This window comes from Triturus cristatus, chromosome 4_1 (genome assembly GCF_964204655.1).
Source record: "Triturus cristatus chromosome 4_1, aTriCri1.1, whole genome shotgun sequence".
Lineage (NCBI taxonomy): Eukaryota > Metazoa > Chordata > Amphibia > Caudata > Salamandridae > Triturus > Triturus cristatus.
The window spans coordinates 355,136,319-355,153,513 of NC_140585.1; the positions used below are offsets into that span (position 1 = coordinate 355,136,319).

At 43.8% G+C, this 17,195-nt stretch overlaps 1 protein-coding gene across 1 annotated transcript in view; it reads right to left on the reverse strand.

Moving 5' to 3' along the window:
• IPO8 (importin 8) overlaps nt 1–17,195 on the reverse strand; it is a 557,903-nt gene that overhangs the window by 466,703 nt on the left and 74,005 nt on the right. Inside the window, exon 3 of the mRNA XM_085652356.1 lies at nt 11,924–12,080. Within this exon, the coding sequence (XP_085508482.1) occupies nt 11,924–12,080 (157 nt within the window). The remainder of the gene's footprint in view (nt 1–11,923; nt 12,081–17,195) is intronic.

Here is a 17,195-nt window from a genome sequence, read left to right on the forward strand (position 1 = left end):
GTCTTCATTTTTCAACTTGTGCTGCATGACTTTTTTTGATACACATAAAAATAAACACAAGAACCATTGGCAAAGTCAATTGGTTAGTGCAGCATAGCTAGATAATGAAATAAAGCCTAGCGTGTCATGACGCAGCGACTTATGTTTTCCTTTTAATTACTGATACAACTTGGACCGGCAAATAAGAAAAAAAAACTTTTCGGGAAAGCAGGTTAGTCTAAGTAACACGGGCCAGATCGGGTGGTAGGAAACCAGCACGGTTAAGGCATGGAAGCAACACGGTGGATAACCAAAGGGGGCAGAAGAAACACATGAGGCTGCTAGCAACATGGGGGGTGGAAGGCGAGGGAGAAAAGCAAACAGGTTAAGAGAAAGCAATTTAGAGCTGGAAGGAGGAAAATCCCATGAGCAAAACAGCAACAAAAACAGGGGGAGAACACAAAGGTGTGCAAAACACAGGGGGGGGAGAACCACACGAAAGACCGTTGGAAAACAGATGCATTATCATGGAGTGCTTAAACAAATAGAAGAAAGTAGTGCGTCAGAAAGCATGCAGTGTAAGGACACAGTAGTGCGTCATGCTGCAGGAGAGGAACAAACATAAGAGGAAGTAACACCCACTCATGTTAACAAATAAGAAGCAAGCAAATGAGAGTGACAATGCAACCAACCAATGGTAAGTACTGGAAGGACTTCAAGCCCAATGTAAGCTAATAATACTTCTTGCAATAGACAGTGCATGCACTATCTAGTAGGCAAGACCTAAAATGCTGGCTCAAGGGACAGTTAGTCTCTTAAATGACCGCAGCATATCTGGTATAACAACCTCAGTTGGTAGTTAAAGCATGTTACCTCAACATATAGTTTGCATAATCTATGATAATCATAATCTTTCCACTTCCCACCACTTTCCAAACAAAGAGTGACCTTTGTCTTCATAATATTCTTGAGAACATTAATACAAACTCAACTGCAAACCTGGTAACAGGGTAATTAAATACAGGTACTGAGATTACTTATCTTTGAGTCCTGTAATTTAAACAAGAGAACGGACAAAAGAAGCACCCACCGGCTACTTCATTATTTCGAGGTCCAGTTAAAGAGTTTCTGGACAGTTGAGCCTTGTGATACAAATAGAGAGGTTTCATTATATAGAAGGTTTGTAAATAGCCTAAAATTGAATGTATACAGCATGGCAAATAGTAAACCCTATTAATCGTACAGTGATTGGTGTCAGTGGTATCTTGTGCAGTTCCAATATCCAGGTTACAAAGATGACTGGGAAGAAAGTCATAATATTTACTGAAGTTCAAATAACCCAGACCTTCAATTTCTAGTGCCTTTAATAAATTCAAAAGATGTAAATAAGGATTATCATACAGATGTAACACAGAGAGGTGGTATTGTGACTGATGATATTGTGATGTGTGAAAGAGAACATAATAAAATCACAAAACCGCAACAAAATGTTTACTTCTCAAGGCATGTGAGCATGTTACTTACCTTGGGTAACACTCCTTATGGTTGATACTCTGACTGCAAATTCCTCACCTTAAGAATATCCTCAGGTGCCAGAGTGGATCTGGAAGATTTTTCAGCACAACACCTGCCAGCCAGTAGGCAGCATCATGCAGCTCCACATCGACTACGCTCCACCTCAGAAGTGATGGTTGGAGCTGCATAAGTGCCACCCAGGTATGTTGATGTTGGCTTCTTTCTGGTCACCCACTGCACCCTTGGACGCGGAGCCCAAAAACTAAATGTTCATGCTGGTATACAGATCTCTAATTGGTCCGTTTTAATTGGAAAATAGTCCAATCCACAGAATGAGGAGGTGGGAGGGCAGTGAGAAAATCTGCTACTAGACAGAGAACCCACCAGAAAGAGCGGTACCAATGGTAAGTAACTTGTTCTTCTGATGGATACTTCTAACCACAGATTCCTCACCTTTAGAATAGTCACCACAGAAGTACCTCCCCTTGTGGTGGTTCTGTGGAATAACTCAGACCAAAAAGTTCCGTAGGGCTGAAAGTCCAAAATGCACTTCTAGTCGGACTTGGCTATCAAGGCCACTGTGCTTCGTGAATGTTTGTAGCCTTACAAATATCCAGGACAGGCACTCTGAATGCCAATGCTATAGTAGCAGCCTTGGTCCTGGTAGAATGGACCTTTAATCCCTCTGGAGGCTGCTGTTGGCCAATACATAGAAGATCTTAATGCAGAGTACTCTACATCTGAACAAACTCAGTTTCTGAACTGCTTTGTCCTTCTCTACCCTGGAGATCCCCAATGGTCCTTGGAATGATGAAAGTAAAAGCCTAGAGCCTTTTTGAGGTTCAATCTATGGAGTATATCCTCCTCTTTTGAGGGGAGAGGAGGGCCAAAGAACGTTGGAAGAGTGATGCACTGCAACGTGAAAGGCAGTTACAACCTTTGGAAGAAAGGCCGCTCTAGTCTTTAACACCTGTCCATAAGGAAGGGGGTGTAGCGCGGCTGGAATATTAAAGCTTGAAGCTCATTGCTTTGACAAGCTGATATTATCGTAATGAGAAAGATAGTCTTCAGGTCTGTAGACGTAGAGGGCGCCTAGGCAACGGCTCAAAAGGAGTGCACATCAGGAAAGTAAGGACCAAGTTGAAGTCCCACAGTAGCATCCCTAAGGGATAAGGATGAAATATGTGAACTAAACCTTTGAGACATGAGGTCACAATGGGCGGTTGGTCGGGTGAACGCAAAAAGGTCAAAAGACTTGCCATAAACTTTTACAGTGCCCACTGCAAGTCCTTGCTGGGCCAACAGCAAAACAAACAGTAAGACACTCAACATGTTAGCCTGCAACAGGTCGGTGTTAGGAGTGCCGTACTAAGCCTAAACAATATCACAGTAACCAATGTAAACAGATATTGTAAAGGGATGTCTGGTCACTAGAATGGCATCCAGTACCTCAGGAGTGAGTTCAAATACAGTCGATCTCAACACATCGAGTTGTATATTGTAAAGGCCTGGGTGCAGGACTCTGCCCTGCTGCTGCAACAGAAAATCCTCTTGAAGGACAGATACTCATGCCCGAAGTTGTAAGTACCACACTCGATAGACTAATTCGGAGCCACTAGGACGATTTGGGCCTTGCTATTTCGGATCTTCTTCAAAACTCGGGGCAAGAGAGGCAGTGACTCACAGGCATACAGGAGTCCCATGCTCCACTCTAGGCAGATTGTTGCTATGAGAGCGAGAGAGCCTTCTTGGGAAGTACAATAATAAAAGAGTTGACAATGTATGTTCCTAGAGGTGGCAAAGACATCTAGCCAGGGTTCTCAGCATTGCTGAAAGAGATATTGTGTCACTGCTGGGTGTAGCTGCCATTCGTTATCTGTGAGGCATCACGACTGAGTTTGTCTGCTCTGGCATTTAAAGATTTCACCAGGGGATTTACGATCAGAGAGATGCCCTCACGAGTCAGCTAGGTCAAGAGGCACAGAGCCTCCTGGCACTGAGCCCAGGACCCCACCATGCTAATTACAATACCACATAGAGGTGGTGTTGTCTGTGAGTACCTAAGCGAGCCTCCCCTGGATGGACAGCAGGAACACTTTCAATTCCAAGCAAATAGATGGCAACTCCAACAAGATGACGTGAAGGCGGGTCTCTCCTGGAGACCAGAGTACTCTGACCTCTACCTCTCACAGATAACCTGTTTATTACAGTGTTAGACCTGGCAGCCTCAGGATGGTTTTCACCCTAAGATTTTGCTTACCTCCTCCATTTTCTGACCTCGTTTTTGCTGGCTTTAAGACTGTGCACTTTACCATTGCTAACCAGTACTAAAGTGCTTGTGCTCTCTCCCCTGAACATGGTAATATTGGCTCACCCCCAACTGGCATATTTTATTTATTTATAAGTACCTAATAAAATGCACTACATGTACCCAGGGCCTGTGAATTAAACGCTATAGGTGGGCCTGTAGCACTCATTGTGCCACAGAATTAAGTAGCTCTGCCATTGCAGATCCTGTGTGCAGTTTACACTGCCATTATGACGTGGCAAGATAAATCTCTTGCTAGGCCTAGACCTTCCGTTTGTTTACATATGTCACCACTAAGGTAGGCCCTGGGCAACCCAGAGGACAGAGTGAAATGTATCTAAAAGACAAGACATGTACTTTTAAGTTTACATGCCCTGGAGTGAAAACTTTCAAAATTGTTTTCCATTACTGCAAGGCCTATCTCTCCCATAGGATAACATTAGGATTATCCTTTTACATCTTTTCAGTGTATTTCCCAATTGTGGAGAGAATAAGTTTGGTGTCTCTGGGCTCACAATATAAGAATCACAACTTATGGTGAAGTAGTATTTTAAATTGCTGCTCTGAAAATGCAATTTTTAGAGAGTTGGCATTTTCTTACTTTAGCCATTTGATGCCTGCTGCCTGTGTTTGTTCTGTCTGGGGTGGGTGACAGCTGGGCTTTGTATATTCCCTCTAGAAGGCCACACACAAAGGGAGCTTAGGTGTGACTCGATGGGACATCCTGGGATATGAGAAGGAGGAGCTGGGCAGAGCCTCACAATTACACCTGAATAGGCTGTGTCCTGTCCACACACAAAAGGCTCCAAACCCTCTGTAGTGAGTCTGGAGGCAGAACAGGAGGGAAGAACTCTGTGCACTTCAAAGAGCTTTCTTTGAAGTCTCCCCCACTTCAAAGGCCCAAGAGGGTATGAGTACTGGGCCTCTGACACCATGACTTCAGTACACTCTTGGACCTGTGGAGACTCTGCCAGGAAGAAGGACTGCTGTGCTGCTGAAGGACTGTCACTTTGCTGGATGCTGCTTTGCTGGACTCAAGACTAGCCGTGCTGCCCTGCTGTTCCCCTGCCTGGGTAAGAAGGACTGTACACGCATCACTTGAACCCAGAGTGACTTCAAGGGCTTGTAGGCTTGCCTCCTGATCTGAAATCTCAGGGACATAAAAGACTTTCAACTCTTCTGCTGCTCCACCTGGACTCTGCCATTTGTGAGTCTGCCCTGCCAAGTGGTGCCACCCCAGTCCTGGACCCTTGGAAGTGAAGCCAAAGTGCTTGCTTCAACAAGAGCCACACATTCTCTCCAGAACCAGCGCATCGGGCCATTGGGTGGGTCGGAACCGGGCATTGCCCGGTCCCATGACCAAAACCGGTGCATTGCCTCTGCTGTGAGAGCGACGATGATGCATCACCTACAGAACCAGCACTGCTTGACGCTCACCCCGGCTCAAGGTCTTCACATCTCCAACAGCCTCGACGAGGACACCTAGAACTCCACCACAAAGCCCTTACACTCATTGGAGCAGACACATCGCCACTGTTGTGAGGACTGGGAGCCCGCGCATCGCCACCACTGTGAGGATTGTCGGTGACATCACTTCAGCTGCACCCCACATGTTCTTCAATGACAATACAGCCTGGATCAAGGTACTTTTGTTCAGCTGGCCTAATTGGGTCCCTGTATTCCATCCACGCTCCATAGCGGTCGGCCTGAACTTCTGACTATGTCCCGGTCTGGCGCGACCAGATATTCTAAGTGAGTGCTTATTGCTTCTAAGCGTGATTTTTAACAGTTCATATCTCAAGTTCTACTTATCGGATTTTTGCCCTTTTGGGTTTGTATTGTTTGTAAAAATAAACTCTGTTTTTCTAACCTGTGGTGGGGTCTTTTGTGGTGTTTTCATAGTGTTACTGTTTGAAGTGTTGCACAAATATTTACACATTGCCTAAGTTAAGCCTGACTGCTCTGTACCAGGCTACAAGAAGGTGAGCATAGGTGAATTTAGGGTGTGTTTGTGACTTACCCTGACTAGGATTGAGATTCCTGCTTGGACAGGGTGCATACCTCTGCCAACCAGAAATCCAATTTGTAACATACAATAAAAGAGAAGAGTAGAGCTTGATGAGGCTTTTGTATGTTGATGTCACCGAGTTTGATCATAATATGGTGGCTTTCATCTAATTTTGTTTATATTGTTGTATATATTTTTGTACCCCCGAAGAAGTCCGGGACGAAACATGTTGGCTTTCGCTACAATTGAATTTTGATTTTGAAAAAGAATTAAATGTTTTTTGCAATTTGGACTTCGGGATTCTCGTTGATATTCGAACTAAAGTTGTAGACTGGATGTGTTTCTATATTGGAAAGACCCTGATCAACAATAATTGATACATAGTATAACGATTGACTAGAAGTGCTGGGTAAAACAAATCTTGATTAAGTTAAAACAGAATTTGTTTCTGGGAATGAGGTATATGGTAACTGTTCCCCTAATACTCTTGCACTTAGTCTCAATCTTCAGAATTACTTTGTCTCTTCTAATATTAATAGGGGACAGTGGTTATGTGCGGCATTTCCCCTTGCCTCGATCACTTGCTGTAAATCATCTCTCACAGATAACCTCCCTAACCTAGCAGTGACAAGCCTGTCACCGCTGACAGCTCTCAGTGGGGTAGGGAGAGTGATCTTCTGCTGGTCCGACTGTAGTTGAGCAGCCACTACTGCAGATCTTTTGCAGTCTACTTCAAAACTTGGATGAAGTCCAACAGGCGCCCTTGGTGCTGCAGATCCCCCTGCAGAACCCACATCTGCTATCTGACATGGCTGACAAGCAGGGTGTAGGAGACCTATAGAGCAAGCAGCCTCAGAGCCATCCTCACTGAGATCCAGGACCGAGAATGAAACATCAGGCTCATAGCCCAAACGAACAACATATCTAATTAAAAGAAGTCTCTGAGAAGGAGCTTGGTATATCTTTGGCACGTTGATCATGAATTCCAGTAATGTAAAGATGTTTGCCACAGTCTGGAGGTGGTCCACAACTGTCTGTGGTGAGCCCATATTCAACAGGAAGTCATCAAGGTAGGGGAAGACTGGTACACCCAAGGTCTGAAGGTATGCTAAGACCAGCATCATTACCTTCATGGACAACCGAGGAGCACTGGTGAGGCCAAAACCGAGCAGGGCGGACTGACAATGCTCATGGCCCACCTTGAACTGCAGCTAGCGCCTGTGGGTCTGTTGAACAGGGATAAGTAAATAGGCGTCCTACAAATTCAACACCACCATCCACTCTCCTTGATCCAGGACAGATAGAACGTGGGCCTGCCTTAGCATCATGAATTTGCCCTTCCACAGGAAGAAATTGAGACTAAGAACTCCACCTTATTTTGGGACAAGGTAATAACAAGAGTAACACCCAGTTCTGATTTCTGAGGTTAGGACCCCCCCCCCCCCCCCCCGAAGACTCCTTTCTCAGCCTGAACGCCCTGCAGCAAAATGGACAAAAAGTCCCCTAAAAGCGACTCTTATGGGAGTAGAACATGTGTTGGACAGAAAGGAATGGCAGGGCGTAGCTCTGTTGGACTATTTGGAGGATCACCTGTCAGATGTTATGGCTTGCCCACGAGTGGAGAAAATTACTGGTTCTGCCTCCCTTGGGGTGATCGTGTACTGCTAAGGGCAAACTAGAAGCAGCTTGGAGGCTTGTGCCGGAGGGACCAGGGACTGGGAAGTTCGCTGTCCCTGCAAGCCTGCTGGGTCCTCTCCTCTAACCTCAAAAGAGTTTTGTTACCTTTTGTTAAGTTGGTAGACTCTCCAGGCAAAACAGCTAGAGATGCCTCCAAAGGGGTGAAATTGGCATGTATACTACTTTGCAGGTGTGGAGAGACTGAGGGAACGTGCAGGGGCTCTACTCACTTGGGAGCGCTCATGGGCGGAGTTGGCCTTCTCATCAAAAAGGCAAGACCCCTCAAACGAATAACCCCTTGGTTCCCATCCATGCATGGCTCCAGAGCACAACACTATTCAGTCAGTCTAGGTCAGACTGGATGACATTCTTGGCTGTATCCTAGACATCTTGAATGGTCTTTGCAAAGTTGGTACAAAATTCTTCTGGGACTTCTGGCAAGATCTCAATGATCAGGTACTAGAATAGAAGGGAGTACCTTCCCAACAAACAGTTAATGCTGACTGACCCAAGGGGAAGCTAGCTGAAGAAAGCATCTTATTTCCAAATTTCTCAAAAGATTCATGAGGATGTTGGTTTTTACCTCAACGGAAAGCAACTGTAAATCTAAGACTTCAGCTGTCCGTCTAATTACCACAGCAAATAATTATAAATCTTCTGTGGAAGAGCCAGGGGGAGAACCCATCCCTGTGTCAGAGAAGTGTCCAGCTCACTGGTTTCTTGTAGGTTCAGATAAAAAATTCTCCTTATCATGTTGTGGTGAAAATGTGTCCCAACCATCATCAAACAAAAGCTGTTGGCTCTGATCAGAGACCGATTCGAACAGTTTTTGGAGCACTGAAGGGCAGCTCCTAACCAAAGGCATGGTCTTATCCGAGCCACAGAATATTGAACCGGGTGCACCGGAACTGTGCTGGAACATGGCTTCCTCCATGGTTGAGACATATTTGGTGTGGAATCTGATAGAAGAATAGGATTGACATTGTCCTTCGAGGTGTGTGGCATCAGGGACAACATTGAAACAGCAGTAACGTGTTAGAATTATGGTACAAGGCATGAATCGTGCTAACGGATCGGTTTCAAAGTCGGAGCTGAACTCGAAATGGGTTTAGGAGGCAGAGATGGCACAGAGGAAAGACATGCCGGAGGTAGCCCGTCTGGAGGGCTCCTCGGATCAATGGGGCCCCATAAGTGCATTAGAGGGATCCGAAAAGGTGCTGAAGATCTGTTGTGGGGGAGCACTGATGGACCCAGGACTTTGGGGTGCATCTAGAGCATTGGCAGCTCCTCTGTAGGTGGACTGGGTGTAAGATAGAGGAGCACCTTGTAGTTCTCACAATTTCTCAGATGGAAAGAGGCAAGGCTTGGAGATCTTGTTTTTTAAGGGGATATGGACTTACTTGAAGACTTGGACCACAAAGATCTGTCGCAGGAATGGCCTAGAGATCAGAAATGGGTCTATGTTCCCGACTTTGAGCGGGCTTTATTCAACTTTCTGTAGTGCTCGCCAACATACCGCTTGTCTTCATGCTCCAGGATTGCCTTTGGGTGAATTAAGGCACAGTTCTGGCACAACTTGGAATCATGGCCCAAACCCAAGCTCCAGAAACACACTTCCTAGGGCTGTGTTACATATATTTGTTACGCCCAGATCTGTGACTGGGGGTGAGTGTCTGAAACGTTTGGGCGCTCCGTCCATCATCTCCTTGTGTTTGTTTATTGCGCCTTAAGTTGGCAGGGTATGCCCACACATGGTTCCCTTGCTCATTTTGCCACTGGATTCAAGCTAGCCTGGCTGATGAGGAGTGTTACCCCGAAACCGGTCCCTGGATGCTTGTTTCCGGTCCAGTGAAGACCTGGCTTGGCAATTCGGGCTGGATTGTTTCCATAAGGAAGTCAAGACTGATTTGCATATAGCTAGGTCTGAACTGGGGGGGCAAAGTGAGCTAATGAACGATGATGGATTCAACCCAGGTCTGTGACTGGGTGAGTGTCTAAAAAGCTTTGGCACTCCGTCCATCATCTTGTGTTTGCTTTACATATATTTGTTTGCAACAGTCCCTACAAACACATTAAACCATGAAGTTTTATGAGTGGATATTTTCCCTTGCACACTGGAAAGAAAAGTTTTAAAGGAAAATCCCGACAGCTGACAAGAAAAGGCTGGGAGCTAGATTCAGGCACAAAAGACACGGTGCAAAAGGAACTGATGTCGGCGCACTTGGGTGGTGCTTATATGCTGATCTAGTATCACGTCCAGGACAGAGAGGAGCTATACAACACCACCTACTGGCACACAGGGGCGGTGCTGAAAAATCTTTCAGATCTAGTCTGGTGTACAGGGATATTCTAAAGGTGAGGAATCTGCACTTAGAAGTATCCGCCAGAAATGTACAACAATCAAGTTTGTGGGGTAGGCATTACACAATTTGTTTACAAAGTATAAAGAGATAGGTTGGATCTCATGGCTCTCAAACTTCGGAAGAGCAGTGACTGCTCTAATTTTTCTGGGAAAGGCAGTTCAATAGTCAGCCAAGCAACTCGCAGGATCTCAACTTCGATGTTGCTCAAGGTGGATTTCATGATGGTAAGGATACTATGTTTAGCACAGCACAAGTGAGGAGGGACATATTGCAAAACAATTGTGAGATACAAGCTTATACCTGCCATGTTTCAGGCAGAGAGCCAACCAGTCTTGTGTCGGTGTGCAAGTTATGTACATAATTTCCAACGTTAATGAGAAGTTAATGAGAACAAAGGGGAGGCAAAGGGTTAAGAGCAAGACTCATTTAAAGTTACTTCATGATACAAAGCCAGTTGACAGATATGTAGAAAACAGTGTAGTGATAGCTGTGCTCAGACTTCCCATTATGAGTGGCATGCTGGAACTAGCACAAGACTGCTGTATCAGAACAAAGGCATCAGTTCACATGTTGCACAATTATCTGCCCTGGGGAGAAGTGAGTGGAGAGCCCCATCAGAGTGTACAGGCCTCAAACACTGGGGGACACCCTCACACCACAGGCTCCATGTATAGACAAGCATTGGCATAGCCAATCGGTCTCGCCTTTGGGACCTTATAAGTGTTTAGCCATGCAACAGTTGCATAACTAAACACTTATAAGGTCCCAAAATCGAGACCTATTGGCTATGCCAATGCTTGTTTTAACTGCTGCAATCTATTGAAACCTCACAGAGAACATCAAAGCGGTGAAAGTGATCGCGATCAAACATCAAAGCGGCCGCCCGGCCGCGAAAGTGAAAGTAATCGCGGTAAAGCGCGACGCTCGCGCCCGCACACATGCACTGTAGCTCTAGGCTGGCCTGGTAGCACTTTTTGGAGCCCTCACAAAATGTCTCGCCAGACCAGCGCATGCGCTGGGTCAGGCGAGACCTAATAACAAACATTGGCATAGCCAATAGGTCTCGCCTTTGGGACCTTATAAGTGTTTAGCCATGCAACAGCTGCATAACTAAATACTTATAAGGTCCTCAAAGCGAGACCTATTGGCTATGCCAAGCGGCCGTGAAAGTGATCGCGATCGCGCTCAAACATCAAAGCGGCCGTGTGGCCGTGAAAGTAATCGCGGCAAGCGCGGCGTGCGCGCCCACGCACATGCACTGTAGCTCTAGGCTGGCCTGGTAGCACTTTTTGGAGCCCTCTCAATAAGTCTCGCCAGACCAGCGCATGCGCTGGGTCAGGCGAGACCTAAAAAACAAGCATTGGCATAGCCAATAGGTCTCACCTTTGGGACCTTATAAGTGTTTAGCTATGCAATAGTTGCATAACTAAATACTTATAAGGTTCCAAAAGCGAGACCTATTGTCTATGCAAAGCGGCCGTGCGGCCCGCAAAAGTGATCGCGATCACGATCAAACATCAAAGCGGCAGTGCGGCCGCGAAAGTGAAAGTAATCGCGGTAAAGCGCGGCGCGCGCGCCCGCGCACATGCACTGTAGCTCTAGGCTGGCCTGGTAGCACTTTTTGGAGCCCTCACAAAATGTCTCGCCAGACCAGCGCATGCGCTGGGTCAGGCGAGACCTAATGATCAAAGAGGACTGATTGCCTAAGGACTTTGTGTGAGAAAGCAACGCCTTTGGAAAGAGCTTTGTGAACCACCCTAATGGAGTATGCCTCTTTGGAATGAAACAAAGTATATTATGCCATCTAGAAGAATTTTTCACTTAACTTTAGAGGCTTTGTCTTCTATCAGCTATTCTAATTACGCGAGTATATATAATATCCAAAGCACGTACAACGAAGCATGCCTTGTATTCTTTACCTTTGGTGTGAAAGTGCTATATCCTAAGGTAGGCACACAATTTTTTTTAATACAGTATGCTTCAAAGTTTGCTTCATATACATATTTAGAATCTTGTTCGCTTATTCAAATTTATAAAAATGCAATTAAGAAAGAGAGAAAAAATATGCCATACCGGACTAGATCAGGAGATCGAATAATTCCTTCCACAATGTTGTCACGGATCTGCTGGCGATCGTTTTCATGGATGTTGAAGGGAAACAAAGCCTCTCCAAGTGGTGGCTCTCGATCCGGCCAGTACTGCGTCACCATGTTCTTCAGGTAAATGGCAGCTAAATTACAGGAAAATATCCTAACACAGCAGCACAGAGGAGCACTATAAACCATTTTTCTAAGAAACACTACTTAATATTTATTCTAGTATGAGATGTACAGCGACAGTCTTGCACATGCTTTCTGATAGGGATGTTGAAAACATTGAAATCAAACACAGAAAACATTTATCTAAGCTTCACACCGATTCATCCATTGACATTTACTCATAAAGTAACGCCTTGGTTGACATTTGTGGAACCGCAAATGTATGACCAAAGATTGCGTACCCAACATGCTTACAGAGCTCCATACTGCTTTTTGAATCAAACTCCTTTCCCCTCCCTACACCTTACAAATTAAGAATTAAATGAGTATGCCTGTCTTCTGTTAAATAGCACCCTTGTTTTAATGTTCTTTCTTTTCTCTTTTGCCAAGAACATTCGTTACAGAGTTGGTAAATCACTTGTGCTCTTAAGTTCCAGGCTTATGATAATTTACCCAACTGTTAATCAATCACTCTGTAAAGGCAGCCAACCTCTGGGTACCAGGAATGTTATGTGAACTGAGAGTTTAAAATATAATTTTATACAAATCTTCTAGAATGTTATACGTGTGAAACAAGTATCAAGAGAACCATATGTAAGAAAAATATGTGCTATCCATATCTAATGTACCTCAAAAAGGGAAAACCCCCCAAAAAAACTGCAGAGGATGTTTAAGAAAACAAATATCTGCAAAACATGGAACCTATAGAAAAGCTTTCCCTGGTAGGGTGCAATAAATTCAATTTGAAACTGATAAATGACAGCAGAAGCTACCAGACACAAAGGTAGCTTTCTGGCAAAAATCAAGAGCCATGTTTAACAAGGATAGAGGCCATAACTCCCCGAGAATGGTGTTGCTGGAGGATAAAATATTTCTTTGTTTTTAAGGGTGGATATTAAATCGAGCATTCCTCAATCCCTCACATAGGTGTGGCTGGTTCTACTTAATGCCACCTATAAAGGATTGCTTTTCATGAGTTTCTTCAATTGCACTCAGTTCAATTCAGCTTTGAGACAAGGGTGTTCTGAAGAGTCAGTCCGTGAAATCCCACTGATCTTCCATCCCATTTTATTTTCTTGAAGTAGTATTGTTGAAACAATTGATAAGAAACCAATGCCTAGCAGGTACAAAGTTACAAGACAATTTTTGAAGGGAGGTAAGGCCATTGCCCAGCATGCTTTGAACAAGATGCAGAGCGGTCTAAATGGTATGCTGTCCAGTGGGGTATGTCAAACACCTGACCTCACATGGTCATGTCTCAGTAAATTTAGGTAAATTCAGTTGTCTAGCTTTACCATTTTTTTTTTAGGATGATTTTCGGAAAGGGAGACAGTTCCCTTGACAACTGCATTGATTTGAGAGATGTAACTGCAATCAACATCTGAACTGAACCCCAGGTTTGTGAGACAGAGTGGCCAAATTAGTGGGTCAGATGGAACTCTCCTTCATCCACTAGGTCATTTCATCTAGGGACTCTGCGATGTGCTCTTTTACAGACTGAGACGGCTCTGGGTATCACCAGCATACATTTGCAACTGGTCCTGTTGACGATAATGAAGTTCAGTAATAGGGATCAGGTAGATTGTGAAGAGAGGAGAAAGAAGAACATTGTGGTACTCTTCACTGCACTTTGGGGAGCATGAAGCAGAACATTTAATATAAACTTGTTCACCTAAGTTATGGAATGATCAAATCTAGTCAGACCAGGCAAAATATCCCTGCCCATTTTTTAAGCCTCTGTAACAGAATACTACCAAAGGGGTTTAATCACTAAGGGTTGATGATTGTGAATTTTTATCGATCAGGGACCGTGGGGCTAAGAACAGAAAATGTAATTACATTTGAAAAAGGTTCAGGAGTTTGAAGGAGGTGGGTAAGAACTGGAGCAAAGGGGCTGAAAAAGTGAAAATATTGCATGTTTGTGATGGGTTCTCTGATGGTTCATATCTTCATTTCAAAGTTCAACCGGTCTTCACATTGTTGCTATGTACAAGGTACGTTTTTTAACACTTAAGGGCTCATTCTTTTTTGGGAAGATATGCTTTGTTTGGTTGCCTCGTAGATGGCTTTGGTGAGGTGTGTGTTTATTGTTTAAGTGAGGTGCATCATTATCTTTCCAGGCTAGAACTCTTGCTTTTCATTTTAGCCAGTTCAGTTGACAAAGATATCTTTGTGGGTTCACTTCAGTTCAAAAATCTTTATTCATTACTGTTCAGTATAAAACCACAGAGTTGATAAAAATATAGACTTCATACCTCATAGATAAGAGCTTTTAAATACAACATATACAAATAACGCCTACACAGTAACCACAATTATTTAATCGAACCCTTGGCGCCTAAAAGCAAATATCCATTAAAAAATTGTTTAAAAGCGTACCCTTCTTGAGTCATCATAATAATCTAGCACATTTCCAAATATCTTAAATCTGCCAAATAAAAGAGGCCATGGCACAGCAAACCTGGGGGCAGTGAAGTTGTTGTGGAAACAGTAAAGCCGGCTCTGCAATGTCTAAATTTAAAAAGTTTAAAAATGGGCAATACCAATTTTGTTCTTGCTGCGACATACAAACTACAAAAAATATGATGTGCAAATTCGATTGGGGTGGGGTGGGGGTGGAGAGACACATTCACATGGGCAGGGACATAAGCCCACCAGCCACTGACAGTTATCAGGATAACCCACCAATATAGGTAAAAAATGTAACAGAAATCTGGTTAAAACTAAACGTTGCTGTACATTCTGGATTAGGGACAAGTAGGACTGCAAACCCTCATGGATGAACACCGACTTATAGGCAGATACTGTAGATTTAACTCTGTCCACCTCCCATCTTTTGCCCTGGGCTTTTTCCAGGCAGAGTTGTTTTAAGGTAACCTTATCTATATTTAAACATGATTCTGGAACCATATAAAGATCCGGGAGTCCAATCTCCACACAGTAAGACTTAACATATGCTAACCATGGGATCTCTGAAGCATAATGTTAATTCAGGCAGTCCTAGCAGGAGTTTATTTAATACAGTTTCCTCCTCTCGCCAGATGGAATGCCAGAGTAAAAGAGGGGGCGACATAATTTTATCAATGATATAAAGGGCTCCTAGGTAATCGTGGCAAATGCAGTTCAAGCAACTTACGGGGACCACCAATAAATGTTTCAGAATAGCGTTTTCTACCTGTTGAATGCTGTGCACATTCATCATGCCCCACATACCTGCACCATAAGTTGCAATCACCACACATTTACTGGCGTACATTGTTAGTAACTCCCTCACCGGTTTGGCTCCCACTTTTTTGTGTGAAGCTAGATAAGCCATTAATAGACTTCTCAAACATTGATATCCTGTTTAACAGCATAGCCTTCCAGGAGAAGTTGCTGTCGAGCAGGACAGTCATAAGAAAATTAGAGTGCCTCACTTACTATAATGCTATTAATAAAATGGGCAGGTCTTCTCCTAGGCCTCAACCCACACGTCAGAGTATAGGTTTTTGGACTCATTTACTTTTAGATCCTGCATGAAAAGTATATAATCGTTGATAAACCCTTGCAACCAATTAGCACCACGTCGTCCACATATAATAGAATAGGAAGAGGGCGTGACCCAATACAGGCAGTATTCATAGCTCTAGATTTTAGAAGAGTCTCCATCCACTCTTTGTGTACAGAGAAAAAAGAAGGGGCTACGAAGCACCCCTATCTAACAGCCCTTTGGATTTTATAAGAATCTGTACATTTCACGATTCCACCCAAATCGGACACATGCTATTTTTCTATACCTACCTCCTCCACAAACGACCACAGTTTTGAATGGAAGACGCAGTCAAAATCTGCTGATAGGTTCATGAAAGAGAGAAAACTTTAGCCCTTTTCCGCAGCTGTATATTTTTATATTAGTAAGCTCAAATTCAAACATTGGTCCCATGTTGACCTCCCCTTTTTTAAAACCATATTGGTTATCTGATAGGATATTATTCATATTCGGCCACTCCTCCAAGCTATGTAATACAATTTACCCATCACCTGAACAGTGGCGTCAAGGAGAGATATAGGTCTTTCATTTTTTGACAAAGATATGTTCCTAGGTTCATTTTTCCTTAACCAATGTGCTTCAACCTTGCACAATGTATTGGTCGTTTTGTAGAGCAGACTATCTAGTAGAATCTTTGGATTGGATGGGACCAAAAGCTTTATGTTGGGTCATTAGTAAAATCTGTTGAATTGCTCTTCCCATAAATTACTTAAATGTCTGGCTAGGACAGAAGTCGAACCTAGTTTGGTGTCAGGGTTAGGCTAGTAGATGAGGTTAGAGAGGAGGAGGTTATTAATGAATGGTCAACCCATGCATGGGACTGCAGCATTAAAGACAAAGATTTAACTCTATGAACAAATCACACGTTTAGAATAGAAGAGCGGCCCGAACAAGTAACGCTAGGGGAAGGCTGGAGAGCCTACAATGGTATAGATTGGGAGATCCAGACTGCTGAAGTAAGCAAACCCCTCACAATCCCGGAATAGTGCTGCACAACTTTATGAAGTTGATTGAGAGGTTGCTGAAGGGGAAGATGGGGAGGCCTGGAGGGTTGTCTCAATTTTGACATACCAGAAAATACTGTTTACATTACTGATTCTACGTTATCTGTGTACTAGTGATACAGTGTGTGACAAAGTATGTCCTTGGGATCAGCTAAATAATATATATTTTTTAAATAATATGAGTGAGGTCACACACCCCTTTTTTTTAAATCTTCTGCTTTCATGTTTATACAAGTTAAATAATTTATAGGCAACGGTGTAAGGCCTGGACGTCAAAAGATGACTTCTGGTGAAGGCAGGACTCGGGTTGATAAAACAGTGTGACCGCACCTTTGAAAAAGTGCACAATTGGAATTTCTGAGCGGAGACACAATGTGTATTAGTTCACCCCGTACCCTCCCTCAGGATTTCTGTTCTCACTTATAATTCTGTTTCAGTTTTAGGTCATCAAAAGAGGTGGGTGGATGGAGCTTGAATCAAGTCTCGGAGAACTCAAGTATATTGTATTCTGTTTCTTGTATATCCAAAAGATATTTTTTGGTAAACTGATATTG